Here is a 17,947-nt window from a genome sequence, read left to right as displayed (position 1 = left end):
AAATCTTAAAAAAACCCAACTTTGTAATTCTCTTTTCCTTTTTACTGTCTTTTTTCTTTCCTCTTCCTTCCATCCTTTCCTTTGCCAAGACTATACTTCCTCCATTTCTTGCATGTTGATTTTTTCTTCAATTTTGTTTTCACTGAGGCTTTGGCAATGGCATGATTTGATCCCATGTCTCTTGAAGACGGGTGAAAGGACGGTCACCACCCCCTCAGTTCTTACCTCCTCACCAGCCGTAATTTTCCTCAGGGTTCTTGTTTTCAATTCATAGTGTTTCTTGAATCTATGCCTTTATTTTTTCATACGTTTCATAAATTTGTCTTTTCACGTTAGATATTTCTTCTGCCCACTCTTTGCTTCCTGTCCTCTGCTTTTGCAATTACTTGTACACGAGAATGTCTCATTCTTACCTCTGTAACTCTTTTTTTTTAATTAAAGGTTTTATTTATTTATTTGAGAGAGAGAGGGAGAGTGCACAAGTGGGGAGAGGGGCAGAGGCTGTAACTCTTATCCTTTGTCTCTTTTCTATCTTTTTGCCTCTTTCTGTTTCATTCTGGATGTTGCTTCCAACCTCTAAATCGACTACTTCTTTCTTCGGCAGTGTGTAATGTGCTGTTGGGTTATTAATTTCTCTATTATATTTTTTAGTTACAGAATTTCCACTTGGATGTTTGTATATTTTCTACTTTTCTGCTAAAATGACCAATCTATTTATCTTCTCTAACATATTAAATAATTTGATGACTACAATATCTGGGGTTCTTTGGGGTCCTTTTCTTTTCTTTTTTACAAGATCTTACCCATTCATCTTGAGACAGAGAGATACAGAGAGAGAGAGCATGAGCAGGGGGAGAAGCAGAGGGAGAGGGAGAAGCAGACTCCCTTCTGAGCCGGGAGCCCCACGCGGAGCACGATCGCAGGACCTGGAGACCATGACCTGAGCTGAAGGCAGATGCTCGACCATCTGAGCCACCCAGGCGCCCCTGGGTCCTTTTCAATTGTCTTTTATTGCTGCCGGATTTTGTTCACGTTGTCTTGTCTTCCAGTATGTGTGGCTATTTTTGTTTGTGGATTGAATATTATACATGCATAATTGTTCATAGAAACCACCTGAGGCCTAGGATGGTCATCTCTTTTAACCAGAGAAAATTCACTGTGCTTTCTGCCAGGTACCTGGAGGCCTCGGCACTCTGGGATCACCTTAATATAATTTCAGAATTTGAGATGGTTTGAAGGTGAGTTTTGATTTCTGTGAGAGCTTGTCTATTCTATTCACTTTTGCTTTGATTTTTTTCTAAAGATTTATTTATTTATTTTAGAGGTGGGGGGGTGGTGAGGAAGAGAGAGTCCCAAGCAGACTCTGTGCTCGCTGAGCATGGAGCCCGACTTGAGGCTTGATCTCACGATCCTGACTGAGATCACGACTTGATCCAAAACCAAGAGTCAGACGCTTAACTGACCGAGACACCCAGGCACCCTAATTTAAAAGAAAAGTGAGGGGCGCCTGGGTGGCTCAGTTGGTTAAGCGTCTGCCTTCAGCTCAGGTCGTGATCTCAGGGTCTTGGGATCGAGCCCTGTGTCAACTCAGCAGGGGGTCTGCTTCTCCCTCTGCTCCTCCTCCCGGCTCACGCTCTCTCTCTCTCTCTCAAATGAATAAATAAAATCTTGAAAAAAAAATAAAGTGGAGTCTGTTGGTAAATAAATAAATCTTAAAAAACAAAAATGGGGAATGGGGCGCTAGGTGGCTCAGTCGTTAAGCGTCTGCCTTCGGTTCAGGGCGTGATCCCAGAGTCCTGGGATCAAGCCCCGCATCGGGCTCCTCTGCTGGGAGCCTGCTTCTTCCTCTCCCACTCCCCCTGCTTGTGTTCCCTCTCTTGCTGGCTGTCTCCCTCTGTCAAATAAATAAATAAATAAAATCTTAAAAAAAAAAAAAGTGTCTGCCTTCGGCTCAGGTCATGATCCTGGGGTCCTGGGAAGGGGTCCTGGGAGGGAGCCCTGCATCAGTCTCCCTGCTCATGGGGAGCCTGCTTCTCCCTCTCCCTCTGTTGCTCCCCCTGCTTGTGCTCTCTCCCTTTCCCTCAAATAAATAAATAAATAAATAAATAAAAGACAAAAACAAAAACAAACACCGGGTTGCCTCGGTGGCTCGGTGGTTTGAGTAGCTGGCTCTTGATTTCAGCTCAAGTCAGGATCTCAGGGGTGAGGGATCAAGCCCTGCGTGGGGCTCCATGCTTAGCGGGGAGTCTGCTTGAGATTCTCTCTCTCCCTTCCCCCCCAACACGTGTGTGCTCTCTCTCTCCTCAAATAGTAAATAAATCTTTAAAGTGGAGTCCGTTGGAATCCCGATCCAAAGTGAGAGTTATTTACTTGGTGCTTTCTCTCTCAGTGGCTTCTGGACTGCAGTCTCTGCCCCTCTAACTCCCAAGGCCGCTAAAAGCACCCCTCAGTCTCCTAGCTACCTCTCAGGGAATGCCCCACCTGGAATAGCAGTCCTAAATGGGGGCTTCCATTCCTTAATTTCTCTCTTCCCAGATCCTGGCTCAGTAATTCTTCACTAACTTGTTAACTTTCCAATGATTTCAAGAAGAGATTTTTCGATTTTTCCAGTTTTACTAGTTTTCCTCAGTGGGAGAGTTGGTCAGAATTACCTAGTCACTGACACTGGAAGCCCAAACCAACCCTCCATCTTACCTTCTTATGGAAAAAGTGCTGTAATAACAAAGATTTGCTAAGAAACAAAATGACAGTGGAAATGTTAACATTGTAACCATTACCCGAGCCCCAAACAATGAGAGGAAGTGCCACCTAAGGGAGATTCCACAAATATACAAAAACACAAGTGTAACACAGTTTAAAAAAGCAACTCAAACCTACACTGCTAACAAATCATGTTTCCAGAAAATGGGGAGTATCCCAACTCTGCTTGAGAATGCTTTATATTCAGTTTACAAATACGGTATTATAGCAACCTTTACTAGCCCGTAGCAGTTGGCTGTAAGAGAGAATGAAGGCCTGTGGTATTGAAAAGCTTCTGTGCATTCTGGAATTTGCTCTCAGCGGTCAGCACGGCCAGGTTGACTGACTCACCAGTGAGCCTCAGCCCATACATTGAGAACCACTACCACACGGAAGGAAAAGGCAACTGTTTGAAATCCTTGAACCAAGGCTTTCTTGAATGGCCTTCACTGAACGTTCTGTCTTGAGATCTCTGTCTTTCTCTGATTAGGTTACAATGGAATGGATTAGGTTTCTACGGATTAGACCAAAGTACCGTTCTCAAATCCACCCTAATCTTCATCCAAGGCCAGCTTGATTAGATTTGTTTTTTTTTTTTTTTAAGATTTTATTTATTCATTTGAGAGAGACAGCACTAGCAGGGGGAGAGGCAGAGGGAGAGGGAGAAGCAGACTCCCCGCTGAGCAGGGAGCCCGATGCCGGGCTCCATCCCAGGACCTGGAGATCAGGACCTGAGCTGAAGGCAGATGCTTAACCAACTGAGCCACCCAGGTGCTCCTAGACTTGATTTTTGAAAACTTCCAGAGATTGGTTATATTATCTATTATATATGGGTTTAACCAGATGAATTGTGGGGAGCCCCAAGTTTGGGGGGTGATTTCGACATCCTGCTGACCAGACAACTCTCAGCAAATAGCCTTAGTTAACAAGTTTGGATAAATGGTAATCTGGTTCCTTAACCTCCTGGAGCTTCAGTTTTCTCATTTTTAAAATGGGAATAATTATGTTGTCCATGTCATAGGTATTCGAGGAGTTTTAAATGAAATAATGAATATAAAATTCTTAGCATAGTACATGGCACACAGGTAAGCATTGTCTCATGAATTTGTGGGAAGGTGATGCTCTGCTAGGGTTGTTTTGGGGCTGGACAGGGGCCTCAGGTCCTTTGAGAGGAATTAAGGGAAATCAGGGATGGGTAGCTGGTATTCTGTTGCAGTTGCAACATTTGACTGGACAGGGGCCTGAGTGTGGCATGACCACATGGCGGTGGCCACACGGATATTTGAATCTTTACGGCTGAGTACTAAAAGCTAAAGCTTAAAACTAGGGAGTTAGTCGTGACCTTAGAATGAAATCATGGAGCACAGAACCTGGTAAGATTCTGGAAACTTTGTAATTTTGTCATGTCTGCTATGTTTCTTCCTCTAACATGCTTTTCTATTATGGCTACTCAGCACACAGTGTCTTGGCCCCATGGGACTAAATGTTTTATCTGCTTTATTTCATTTAGTGCTGTAATATTAACCTCATGTTTCATGGGAGAAAATGGAGACTTAGAGAGGTTAAGTAATTTCTTGTCGGGCTTAAGAGCTGGATCCCTGAACACAACATATTACTTTTAGGGTTGTTGAATTTGAGAGTTGAACCTCCAAATGGCTGTTGAATTCATTCATTTAACAAATATTTAGTGAGCAATGACCATATGCCCTGCACTATGTTGGTCTCTGGGGATTCAGAAATGAGTACAAGGCCACAACTACAATAAAACAGCTGCATTTATTGAGTGTTAATTCTGTGTCAGGCACTTTGTATGTGTCAATTCATTGTAACCGCCCTGTGAGAAGAGTATCGACATCCTCTTTTGTAGACGAGGGGGCTGAAGAGATCTGCCCAAGGCCACACAGCCAGGAAGTGGCAGAGCTCAGGACCTCTAACTTTCCAGTCTTGCCTTATTTTTTCAGAAATGAAAATCTCACTGTTTTACTTTTAAAAATAACATTCTTTTTAAAAACTAAAAGTAATATATACTCAAATAACTCAAACAACATGAGTGCTGGTTTTCTCACGGAACTTGCCACAACAGGGTGTTAATAATTTTAATTTTTTGCCAGTGTATTAATAGATGAAAATATTATATTTTGAAGTTGTTTCTTTTATTATTTTCCCATTTTTTACAGCTTCATTGAGATACATTTCACATACCATAGACTTTGCCCATTGAAAGTACATAGTTCAGTGGTTTTTAGTACACAGGATTCTCAGAGTTGTGCAACCATCATTACAATCTAACTTTAAAACTTTTTTAACAACTGGGAAAGAAACCCATACTCACTAGCTGTCCCTCTCCATTCCCCTACTTCTCTATGCCTCAGCCCCAGACTAGTTATCTTTATGTGTTTATTGGCCACTAGTGATTTTATGTCTGTTTTTTGAATTACTCTTTTTTTTAATTGATTAGAGATGTTCTGTATTTATCATGAAGATTAACCATCTGTCTACCATGCATACTGCAGTATTTTAAAGCTTATTTCCTCATTTGTTCTACCTTGTTGGTGATATCTCTTCCTGACAGTTGTTTAAATATCTTTCAATTTTAAAAATAACTAATTGATTTTCATTCGCTATAAACGGTTTCCCTCCTCCAATTATAAAATTTCCCCCCATATCCCCTTCCGGTCTTTTGTAGTATTGGTGTTTGCCTAAGTTTTCAATCCATCTTGGGCTTAGTTGGAGATAGAATAGCAATATCTTACCAAATACTACTAATTTGAAAAGTCACTTTCATCATATGGCCAAATTTCTATTCCTCTTTGAAAATGCACAGTATGACAATGGCGCACACTGGTTGAGTGTTTAACCAACAGGGTCGGCTTTCTGTCTTTGGTTTTGGCTTACTGTTCTGCTACCGCAGTCTTGAAATTCTTTAGCAATTTTGAACAAGGGGTCCCGCACCTTCATGTTGCACGGAACCCTGAAAATTATGCATTAGTCCCGTTTACAAGTCCCAGTATCAAGCGCTGGACATCTTTAAAAGGAATCATAAACCACATCATTTCACTTAATCCTCATGGCAATTCTGTTAAGTAGCCGTTCTCATTTTCCTCTTCATTCTCTAAATGGGGCGATGGAGGCAGGAAGATGAAATAAGGCCCCAGAGCCAGAAAGCTGCAGCAAAGAGGTCAGAAGCCAGCACCTGTCCAGCCAGAGCCGAGCGAGGAGGCAAGAGTCCTTAAACCGGCAGACTGGTGCAATCTGGCGGTGAAGCTGGGAGCGTGTGGGGGCGGGCGGTGCCGCGTCTACCGTCCCTCGCGGAGCCCGCGGGGCGCCCCGGTCCGGCCCCCGGGCCCTGCTCCCGGCCCTGCTCCGGGCCGCGCGTGGCCCGGCGCCGCGAGCACCGCGGGCGCTCCTCTGCCGGCGCTGGACCCCGCCTTCTGCCCGCCGCGGCGCGCGCTCGCCTAGCGGGCGGGCACTCGCGCGCGCAGCGGTTGTGTTGCCTGCGAGTTTCCCAAGTTCACACAGGCCCTGGGTTGGCATGGCAACCAGGCAACCTGTTCCAGAGCCGCCTGCCTTCTCCGCACATGCCGCTGCCACCGCCGGAGCCGGGGCCAGAGCCTATCCCAGGATGCACCGCGCCAGCCCCGTCCCCAGTGGGCCGCCATGTTGTCGGAGTGAAAGGTAAGGGGGAGCGAGAGCGCCGGAGAGAGAAGATCGGGGGGCTGAAATCCATCTTCATCCTACCGCTCCGCCCGTGAGTATCCGCACCCCGCCGGCCCCAAACGCTGCTCCGGACCCCCAGCGAGCAGATTGTCCCTTTGTATTGGTGTTTGAGAGCGGTTGTGGGGGTGAGAAGGGCTTTGGAAAAGCCGCCCGGGGCCCTGGCTGAGGCTTCTCACTCGCTGTTCCTCGTACATGTTTTGGAGTCAGCAGCAAGGCCCCTATTGTTATCAAAGGAGGGAGGGGGTGGGGAGCGGGGTCGAAGCGAGGAAAATGCCGGGGGTTTAGGCCCGGGCCCAGGGCATAGACGTGCCTGTACATTTGTGCTCGGCCCCGTTGGAGCCCCCGAAGATTGATGTTGCCATTCGGGTTGCTTTTTTGATGGGTTTGCGAAGCCGCGAGTCTTCTGTGTGGCCATGAAGTGTAATTCTGGGCCACCCTGGATTTCTTCGACTTCTTGAGCTTCCGTGGCAGCGCCGAAGCAGGAGGAACAATAAATCGCTTTAGAAGCAGCCTTGGCCCATGTCTGCAGGCGAGACCCACCGTGGGGGAACTTTGCGAGCCTTAAATGTGGAGAAGTGGCGATCAGGAAGTTTCAGATCGCTTTTTAGTCTCCTGGGTGCTTGTGGCCTTTTGTTTCCGTGAGAGCTTGGGTTTTTGGTGGGTTCTTCCTCTTCGAGCCTCCGTGTGTTGGTGAGTGTCTGTCTTAACTCAAAGAGGGGCTCACCCCTCGGTACTAGGAAAACAGATACGCAGTATCAGAGAGTTTTAGTCCACGCAGACGTTCTTGGTAAACAGACATCGTTTGGTATACTTGTCAGTACCACTCCCACGTCAAGTGAGAAATAAGCTCCTGTAACTTTTTCCCCCCTCGAGAGCCCCCCCCATACACCCCGACGCGCGCGTACACACACACACACACACACACACACACGGGAGACGGGGAAGGTTTTATCCTCCTCATAACTTGAATTGTTACTCTTCATTGTCTAATTGAGAAAACACTGTTTATAGTTGTCGATACCCAATCCGTTCACTTCCCACTCTTCCTGGGATTAAGAATGAGAGTTTATGGAGGGTATTTTGGGGTTCTGTTTTAAAGTCAGTTACTTCTGAAACAATAGGCTTGTAGCTTTAGCTTTTTGTTTTAAGAAGCAGACAAAAACTCACCAAAGCAAGCCAAGATAATGTGGCTCCCAAAGCATTTTTCATAAACAAAATAAACATTTTGACTCATTGCTAATTTTAACTTTATAAAACACTCTTTGGGACTGTTGATTGTTTATCTGGATCTTTGGGAAATACTCGCTGGATTTTGAACTTTGAATTAGTATTTCGCCTTAGCCACAATTGAATTCATTTTGTCCAAGGCCACAGCTTTTTGAAGTTGGGTTTGAAGTTTAGTTTGGGTTTGAGATGAACTGTTTTAAAGTAAATTTATGACCACAGATTTTCTTTTCAGTGTGGCAAAGAAATAAACACCTTTTAAACTAAGCATTTTAGTTAAAAGAAAGGTGAGTGGTGGAGAGATTAAACCGTGTTCCTTTGCTTAAGATAAAATCTATTAGTGATAGTCCAAAAAAAACTTTGAGGTAAACAGTTTGAAAACTTTAGAAGAGTAACTAGAATCAGCACTAATTTCTAGTTGCTTAAAATATTTTTATAATGTGCTGTTTGTAAAAACGTCACATTTCAAATGCTACTCATAACTTTTTAGTGGGCTTTGAGAGTTCTCTAAAAAGCATCGGAAATTTAAATGTTTTCTGATATTTAAGTGACTGATTTCTTAATTTTTGTGCTGTAGTTGCCAAGATATTACACAACTACCCAAGACACATGTTAATTGCTTAGGTATTTGCTCACTTTCAAACTGTCCCTTCTGCCAGGTTTTCTCTTGTTTGAGAAACTGCCTTGCCTCATTAGGTAAAGCAGGAAGTCTTAGGGCATACAGATAGCTTTACAAAAGCCAATTGTTTTGTTTGAACTTTTTATGGGAACTCCTCCCCCCCTTCCCAACCCCTAGTTAGACTGTAGTGGTGTTCTGTGAGTTTCAGAGGTAAACCTTTTTCATATGGAAATTCGTTGTTAGATAAGTATTGTGGCCAATCTTTTATTTCAGTAAAGATTGCATTTGCTATTTTAGGAATCCTCTTAGGGACTGGAGCTTCATTGCCTTAACTGGTGGTAACTGAATGCCTGGGGTCTCAGCATGGTGATTTGAAAGTTACCAAAAAGTTTTATATCATTTTATTTTGATTAAAAAAAACTTGTGAGTCCTAGAGAAAGCATTTCTTCTATTTTCTAGATGGGGAAGCAGGCTCAGAGAGGTTACTAATTTAGTGGTAAAGCTTAGGTTTTGGGACTCCTGGCTTGCTCTAGAACAGACTGTTACATTGATATTCCCTTGTGGAAGAAAATGGAACTGGCTGCTATTGGTAATAAGAGGGCAATGACTTTGTATGGTGATGGATGGTAACTAGAATTGTGGTCATTTCAAGTGTATACAAATACCCAGTCATTATGTTGCACTCATGAAAACTAATACAATGTTATGTGTCAGTTATACCTCCATAAAAAAGGGCAGTTAATTCTTTTGAAAATCAAACGGGAGGGTATTAGGCTGCTTGACACTTTGCAAAGACCTATGGTAAACGCAGCTATGACTTTTTGGATTTGGTACTTAAGCATGAATGATCCTATGCATGAACGCAGAAACTAGTCTAGAAAGCTAGACTACCCACTACCCTAGTAAGATTCTGATGGATTGGAATTGTTAACTGAAACTAGGCATTTCCAAATTAGGCTTTGAATAAATTACAGATTCCATTGTGTCTTTTTTTGGCTTCAAAACATGAATTGTGAGAAACAGTTCTTTATTAGGAGGCTTAATTCTATAAAGAAATAACTTAATAGATTCCTCATAAATCTTGGGAATCTGTTTTTGAAATGTTACAGTAGGGCTTCGTAGAGAGAGAAGGCATTTGTAGCAGTGGACTATTAAATTGATAGCCTTGAAACTAGGCTCCAGTGAGTATAGACAGGTGTAGTCTAATAGGTAACTGATTAATTACTTTGTAGCAATTTTTAAAGCACCCACAGGCTGTCAAATGTTCTATATTATGTATAAATGTAGCTTTTGATGTTACAAAATTTAAATAGTAATATTTCATAGTAACATTTTGGAGATTCTTTGTTCCAGAGAAGAGTAGTGGCTGCAAGTGAGAGAAATAGTTTCTGTGTTGATTTACTGGGAAGTAGCAAGAGGTTGATAGAAGAACTAAGTATGGGTTCAAGACAGATTTATTTATTTGTTAATTTTTAAGATTTTATTTTTTAAGTAATCTTCACATCCACCTTGGAGCTCCAGGCCGCAACCCCGAGACCAAGAGTTGCTCCATAGTGTGAGCCAGCCAGGCGCCCCCAGAACAGATTTAGGTTTGAATCCCTCCTGCACCTCACAAGCCAAATGGCCTTTGGCACGTCACATAACCTTAGCATTTTTATTTGTAAAGTAGGGCTGATAAGACATTGTCTGCAGTGTATTTGCCACACAATTGTATTGAGGTGTCTGTTTTTTTACATTGAGGCTTTCTACACCAGTAAAGTGTGTGAATTTGGTTGGTGTCATCCTGTTTATAATGAAGTAATGATGTGATTACAGTTGTGAATTATTGGTAAAAATTTTGACCCACCCCCCAACAGCCGCTAAAAAGGTTCAGGCTAAAAACATTCTGTTGCTGTTCTTGGTCGGGGGGCCTTAACTGTTTCTTCAAGGAGCATCCTGTGGGGGCACCTGGGTGGCTCAGCCTTTAAGCGTCTGCCTTCAGCTTGGGTCGTGATCCCAGGGTCCTGCTTGGCGAGAAGCCTGCTTCTCCCTCTAACACTCCCCTTGCTTGTGTTCCCTCTAGCTGTCTCTCTCTGTCAAATAAATAAATACATAAAATCTTAAAAAAAAAGGAGCATCCTGTGAATATGTTGGACATTTTAAAGGATCTTTTCAAGTTTTAGACAATCTCGAGTTATTGCTAATTATATGTGGAGTTTGGATTTTTGTTTGGTTTATTGGCTTATGTCTGCTCTACTTGTAAAGTGATATTTTATAGAGCTCTTGTTCATTTAAGAAGTATCTGCAAAATTGGCTTAAGGTGTAAGTAAGTTGGGTAGAGGAGCCATTGATTGGAGTCCAATTCTATATTGTTAGGTTTGGTAACAATATAAGCTTTCCTGAAGTTGCTGTATTGAATTCTGATCTCAGTACCTTGTCATATTGCCTGCCACCAACCAGCTACATTTATTTCCATACCTGCACATATTCAGCAACTTAAAAATAGATGTTTCAGTTTGGAAGATTGTGTATATATTATAAAACATTTAGCTGCTTGGTAGAAATTGGTTGTAGGTTTGGTATTGCAAAAGATAAGGGGCTCATATTTTTGTCTTGGTATATATCAAGTTATGTTTTAAAAAAATGCAAATTTTAAACATTTGTAACCTCTTCGTCCTTAGGTGCTGGTGGAATGAGCGTTGCATGTGTCTTGAAGAGAAAAGCAGTGCTTTGGCAGGACTCTTTCAGCCCCCACCTGAAACATCACCCTCAAGAACCAGCTAATCCCAACATGCCTGTTGTTTTGACATCTGGAACAGGGTCGCAAGCGCAGCCACAACCAGCTGCAAATCAGGCTCTTGCAGCTGGGACACACTCCAGCCCTGTCCCAGGATCCATAGGAGTTGCAGGCCGTTCCCAAGACGACGCTATGGTGGACTACTTCTTTCAGAGGCAGCATGGTGAGCAGCTTGGGGGAGGAGGCAGTGGTGGAGGCGGCTATAATAATAGCAAACATCGATGGCCTACTGGGGATAACATTCATGCAGAACATCAGGTAAAAAAAAGTTCACTATTTCAGCTTTGAAACTCTTTTATAATCTCTGTTCAATTAGGATATGTGCTTTCAGTGAATGTCTTTAAACGCCTAAATTGCTAATTTCATTTGGTCCAAACTTAAAGAGTCATTTGTTTTAAAGGATAAATGTTGTAATATTGTTACTGGGTCATTTATCATTCTGGTGCTAAATAGTAAACCACCAATTCATTTAAGAAAAGACAAGATTGTTTTAATGTGCATGTGCTACTTTTTCACATATCCTTTTTTTATTTTATTTTATTTTATTTTATTTTATTTTATTTTATTTTATTTTAGAGAGAGGGAGAGAGAGCAAGAGAGAGCGTGAGCAGTGGGAAGAAGGAGAGGGAGAAGTAGGCTCCCTGCCTAGGAATCATGACAGCTGAAGGCAGACACTTAACTGACTGAGCCACCCAGGAGCCCTTTATATATATACTCTTTAAACCAAGAATACTTTTTTCCCTTTGACATATATTCTGTTAAGAACTGTTTGGGCTTTTTACAGGCTGCATCCATATTTTCAGAGCGTTTCCTGTTGGGTGTGTGTGTCTTTTGTTTTTAAGATGTTAGAGTTGAAGGTACTAGGAAGTTGATAACAAATTAGCTGCTCAAGTGAAATTTATTTGAAATGGAACTGGTATATTTGATGTTTTGTGTCAGAGGAGTGATTGTGGCTTTTAGGTTTCAACCATCTTTGTCCTCTTGTTCTAAGCACTTGTTTCATTTGATTGACTTTAACATGCTTTTACTAATCTAAAACCACAGCTGGAATCACAGCATATTTTACCGAGAAGAGAGTTTTGCCTGATCTATGTTTCCTAACTTCCTCGTAGTGATGAAAGGATTAGGATGTTTTAATCAGGCTATTCTTTGACATAGGTTATAGGTTGAATTTGCAGAGGGTTCATTTTCTATCGTCAGTGTCTGAGTACTAGCTAGCAAAAAGAACGGACATCTTTCACTGGGTCTCTGGTGCTTCTGTTCTGCTTCAGAAATAAATCAGGTACGAGCACATTTGCAAATTTGAATTCTCAGTTGTGCTTTCCCTGACCCTTCCAAAAAAGGCAGTGTGTGTGCCATGGTTCTTTACCAAAGTAGAAACGAAGAGGTGGAATTTACTTCTTATTCACGAGATTTATTGAGCACATTGATTATATATCTTTGGTTTATTGGAACAATCCTCAGCATTAGTGCTGCTTCATAAGAACCTACTATGTATATGTAGGTGATGGACGCTAAGAAGTTAGACGTAGGGGCCTTTTTATTTTTTTTAAGATTTATTTATTTATTTTGGAGAGAGTGAGTGAGGCGGGGCGGGGGTGGGTATAGGAAGGGGGGAGAGAATCCTAAGCAGATTCCATGCTGAGTGCAGAGCCTGATGTAGGGCTTGATCTCACGACCCTGAGATCCTGACCTTAGTTGAAACCAAGAGTTGGACACTCAACTGACTGTACCATCCAGGTGCCCCTAGGGGGCTTTTTATGCACTTAGGGCACATTGTCTTTTTTGTTTGTTTGTTTAAAGATTTTATGTATTTGTTTATTATTTTTTTAAATAATTAAAAAAAATTTTTTAAAGATTTTATTTATTTGAGAGAGAGAGAGCGAGAGAGGGATCACAAGCAGGGGGAGAGGGAGAAGCAGGTTTCCCACCAAGCAGGGAGCCTGATGTGGGGCTGGATCCCAGGACCCCGTGACCTGAGCCAAAGGCAGACACTTAACGACTGAGTCACCCAGGCGCCCCTATGTATTTACTTATTTAGAGAACAAGTTGGGGGGAGGGGCAAAGGGAGAGGGAGAGAAAGAATCTCAAGCAGTCTCTCTGCTGAGAATGGAGCCCAACACAGGGCTTGATCCCACAACCCTGAAATCATGACCTGAGCTGAAATCAGGAGTCCCATGTTTAACTGACAGAGCCACATAGTTGTCCCAGGGCACTTTTTATCTTTAAGGCACTGTATTTCTTTCCTGTTTGCCTGGAGTCTTGGGGGTGGGAATCAGATTTTATTCACCTCAATATCCCATTCCCTAGAATTTGGCCTATAATAGAGCTTCAGAGCAAATCTGTTAAACACATGAGTCCCTAATCCTTTGGGTTTAAAATAAAATTGGAGAAAAGGAATATTGTCATAAAGAGAAGGGCCTTGAATGCCAGGGCTAAAATTTATTAATTCAGTAGGCCACAGGGTTTTTGAATGTATATGTATGGCTTTTATCCAGTGGTGTTTGAGAAAATTGAGTTGGTAGTGAGAGATTGGAGTGGGTAAGGCTTGGTGTGAGCAATGAAAAAGAAGTTATGGGACTGAGAAATACAGAGCTTGGTGACTGAATTAGAAATCTTAGGTCCCTGGGAAAATGAAGTGATAGAGGAAAAGGAATAGAGAGGGTATCTGGTTTGGGGACAAGATAATTAAATTTGGTAAGGTATATGTTGGGTTTGAGATGTAGGCAGCTGTACATGTAGAGGGAGACCAAAGTAGAAGGTGTTTGGTTTGGATGGTATCTGTGGAGGAGCAAATGTGGAAGGCCTGTAATCTTTGCCTTATTTGGCTAAACATTGTTTAGAAATCATAAACATTGGTTTGAGAAATCTCTATTATAGATCTCGTGTTGGCTTTTCTAATGATAGGCTGTTGGGGAAAGCTTAAAGAAGAATCAGGGTGCTCGCCTGTCCTGTGCAAGGTGGGAAAATCAAACTCTGGGTCAGTTTTTGGTAGAGCTCTAAAATCTGGTTGTGCTGTGCAAGTCAGTAAGTGTTTATTGAAGGCTTAGTCTGGGCTGTGTCTTCTGCTGCGCCTTATCATAAGGAACCACATCTGACTTGTTGAGCAGTTTTATCTGGGCCAGTTAGCAAACTGGAGTCACTGTTAAATGGTAAAACCTGTTCCATACCCAGGGGCCTAAACCAGTGAACCAACTTGGAATTGGCACTCATCACAACACAGTTCTGTTGGGCCAGACCTGTGATATAATGAACAGCATTAGAGAAACTAAGGGTAGTTGCTATGTTGCATGTGTGGGCCACACACGGATTACCTCTTCTGCAGTCCTTATGGTGTGTTATAATTGACTGGTTTTGGTGTTGATCGCATCTCTTGGTCTGAACTATTCCAGGGCAGAGACTGTTGTGTTTTTCATGCCCCTTTGTCAGGTGATGTCTGTAATTTTTGTGTTGACTGAATGAGGGAAGACCGTAAGCTCTTCAGATTTGTACTCGGGTACAGTGGTAGATCCTAGAGCTCAGCTGTCCTGCGGGGAAGCACATGGCAACAGGTGAGGCAGAGGTGAGTGTAGTGTAATTGAAGAGTGGAGGGGCTTATCTTTAAGTGAAGAATCACTGCCCTATCAGCCATTGTTACTGACTGGAGGAGTAAAAAGGTGTTTGATCTGTCAGATGGGAACCACTGATGGGGATAGAAACATTTATATTTTAGGCACATGGGCTATATTTCCTATATTAAGTCTCAGAACAATGCCATGGGGGAGGTAATACCATTTTTGAGAGATGAGCAGGTGAAGCTTAGTTACCAGGTAAACCTGGTTTTGAAATCAGGTCTCTGTGATTCCGGTTCCCATGCTCTCTGTTTCTGCTGCCCCCCCCCCTTCCAGCCTTAAAAACTAAATCAAACAAAGTGATTGCAACAAAGTAGCACATTCTGAGGTCAGAGAATTAGTTGTCATATTTTGCTTGAATTTTAGAGATGATAAACTTGACAATACCGAGAAGAATACAAATAATGTTGACTTTTCTCCTAGAATTGCAAGAGTGCCTTTTTTCCACAAAGGCAGTAATGCAAAAGTCCATTTTTTTCCAGATTTTTTTTTTTTTTAGATGTGTATTTTGTAGTAACTGTGGGAAACATATCTGTATGAAGACAGAGTGACTCAATATAAAGTGATCTACTTGCCAGCACCTTCTGCCATAACCCTTGGGCTAGTAATTCCTGTTTGGTGGGCCTACTTCCTTAGCTTTTTTTTCTTTTTTTCCCCTTTGGAAGGCCTTTTGGCATAATGGAACAAAATTTAAGATCAAATTGGCCAAATGCTTTTAGCAATGAACAGGTGAAGTAAGAATATGACAGGCTTTTTATAGTCCTTTCTCTCATTATTACTCTTGTTTATGAACAGTTTTTTTACACTTAAAAAAACCTTTTTTTTTTCACCCTTTGAAGTTAGGATTTCCCTGCCTGATGTAGAAATTTTGTTGGTGTCTTGAGTTTTCCCCTCTTTTAATAATGAGCTCTTTAAGCTGTGCCTAAATATGTGTGTGTGTGTGTGTGTACATATATATGCCTTTTAAAAGTATTTAAGTTGTATTTTCAAAGTATAAACCTTAACAGATAATCATCATGAGGCTCTTTAAATAAAAACAGCATGAGAACATGTGTTGAGGTGATAGGCACTACTTTAAAAATCTTGCTAGCTTTATTTACAATTTAAAATAATTTTAAATATTTTAAAATTTATTTAAAATCAAATAATTTAAGTTTAAAAATTAAACTGTTTAAGTTATTTTTGTTTTTTATTTTTAAAATATATATTTTTTGAGATTTATTTTTTTATTCATTTGAAAGAGAGATTGAGAGTGAGTGAGAAAGAGCATGAGCTGGGGGAGAGGCAGATGGAAAGGGAGAGGTAGACTCCCCGCCAAGCAGGGAGCCCAATGTGGGATTCGATTCCAGAACCCTGAGATCATGACCTGAGCCAACGGCAGATGCTTAACCGACTGAGCCACCCAGGTGCCCCAGTGTCACTTCTTTTAATACTTAAAATTATTGTGTGTGTTATAGTTAGAAACTTTAAAGCCTCATTTTTGGGCCAATTTGAAGTCTTTGGAGGAGAGTGAGGGAAAGCAGTCTCATGAATTTTTGTTTTTTTGGCCTGTAAAACCCATAGTAAATAAGACAGTGGATATGGATCAGGATATTATAAAATACTAGAAAACACATCTTCCTATCTAAGTAAATAGTATCGTTTAAAAATCTTGCCTACAAAAAATTTGTGTATTTATTTTAACAGTCATTTTTATAACCTGAGAACTTTTATTTTGAATAGTGTTAAAGGTTTCATCATGCAAAACCCAAGGTCAAGTCTTTGACTTGTTGTGATTGTTTTATTCTCTTATTGTGAAATGTTTTTTCTGTGAACTGATATGAGATAAAGTGGGTGATGAAATAGGGAAAAATTTTAAGGATCGACCAGTTGAACTCTGTGGCCTCTACTGATTTTTAAGGGGCAGAGGTAGGTAGCTCTGCTTTGGTGAAAGGAAATTAGAGGACAACTTCACAGATCTTTTTCATTTCTGCTAGTAGTTTATTGGCTCTAGGATAGATTAGTATCCACCACAGGGTTGACAGCCAGTGGGAGATGCTCTAGATAGCCAGGCAAAAGTCAGTGGATGAACCTTCTTTTTGTCTCTTTGTACTCCCATTTTCTTTCACTTGGTGGTGTCATCTTTTAGTGGTATCTTGACACCCACCTTTGATATGGCTGTCCTTACTCTCCAATGACTGTGAGTTAATCCTTACATTTGTAATTATTAAATACTGTGTTACACTGGGAGGGAGCCCAGGTATTCCCCGTACTGAAAATCTTGTCATTCCCTGGAGATTCTTTTCTCTTGTCCCTGCTTGAATGATTGTGTTAGACTATGAGCCTCTTACCTTCCTGGGTAGATTGCTTAGATGTTTCAGCATTTGGGCCATTGCCATTTGGTTAACATAATACTTTAAAGTTGAGTAGTCTGTGCTTTCGTATTTTGCTTTACACCCGTACTCCTGGAGCCTTTTTCATTATATTTGGAGTTCACAAAGACTTAATGTTACGTACTTGGTCAAAAGGATCATCAGCAGGCTTTCTTTGACTATAACTTATAGAACTGTTTTTCATTTTTAAGAGTAGGTTCCAGTATTAAAAAAAAAATAGCGTTCAGTCAGATGCTCTTCTCTAATACTGTGTGTTTTACTTGATCGTATGTGCTCCCTAAATGGCAACTTGCATTTATGATACGTCTTTGTTTCAGAAGGTGTTTGGTGTGGAATTAGGGGGGAAAAATTATAGGACAGGTGGTAATGAGATATAACAATGGGACAATAAGGGAATGTCAGAAAAATGGAGGGAGTAAATTTAGAATTTATAAATATGTACCAGAGGGATGGGTTATAGAATTTGCTCTTGGAGTCCCTGTGGCCAAAGAAGAGAGAAATGTGATGAATTATCAGATTCTTTTTTTAAATTTTTTATTTTTTGTTATGAGAATCTTAGAGAAAAACATCAGTTATTTAGGAAGAGGTGTGTTTTAGATTTCAGTTATGGATGTGTTTGATTCAAGTGCTTTGTAAGTAAAGTAATGTGATGATACTGTTTCTCAGCACACTTCTCTGTACTTGGAGAAGAGAGACACGTCTTTTGTGCATGTGTCTGTTTTCTCTCAGGCACAGTGTTGCTGAATACTTTCTGCAGGCTGAGCCTGATTACAGAGTTATGCTTTTGTATTGTGGGGGGGGGGAAGTTCTGGCACTGCCGTAGAATCTATCTACCCTTGAAAAATGGCTTAACATTCATAGAGAAACATAGGACTGACAAATTAACACA

At 41.4% G+C, this 17,947-nt stretch overlaps 1 protein-coding gene across 31 annotated transcripts in view; it reads left to right on the top strand.

Moving 5' to 3' along the window:
* The first annotated feature begins 6,171 nt into the window (after positions 1-6,171).
* Positions 6,172-17,947, top strand: part of PUM1 (pumilio RNA binding family member 1) — a 128,788-nt gene continuing 117,012 nt past the window's right edge. For 11 of the 31 annotated variants that reach the window (XM_048222033.2, XM_057305450.1, XM_048222032.2 and 8 more), the window contains exons 1-2: positions 6,230-6,414; positions 10,960-11,333. In XM_048222033.2, the coding sequence (XP_048077990.1) occupies positions 6,318-6,414; positions 10,960-11,333 (471 nt within the window). In that variant the 5' untranslated portion in view covers positions 6,230-6,317. Of the gene's footprint in view, positions 6,415-10,959; positions 11,334-17,947 lie in introns of those variants that run through there. The other 20 variants (XM_044390476.3, XM_044390474.3, XM_048222038.2 and 17 more) reach the window with 10 other exon arrangements.

The sequence above is a fragment of the Ursus arctos genome, unplaced genomic scaffold, assembly GCF_023065955.2.
Source record: "Ursus arctos isolate Adak ecotype North America unplaced genomic scaffold, UrsArc2.0 scaffold_32, whole genome shotgun sequence".
Taxonomy (NCBI): domain Eukaryota; kingdom Metazoa; phylum Chordata; class Mammalia; order Carnivora; family Ursidae; genus Ursus; species Ursus arctos.
Note: the sequence above shows the minus strand (reverse complement) of the source record. Positions and strands in the feature narration are given on the sequence as shown.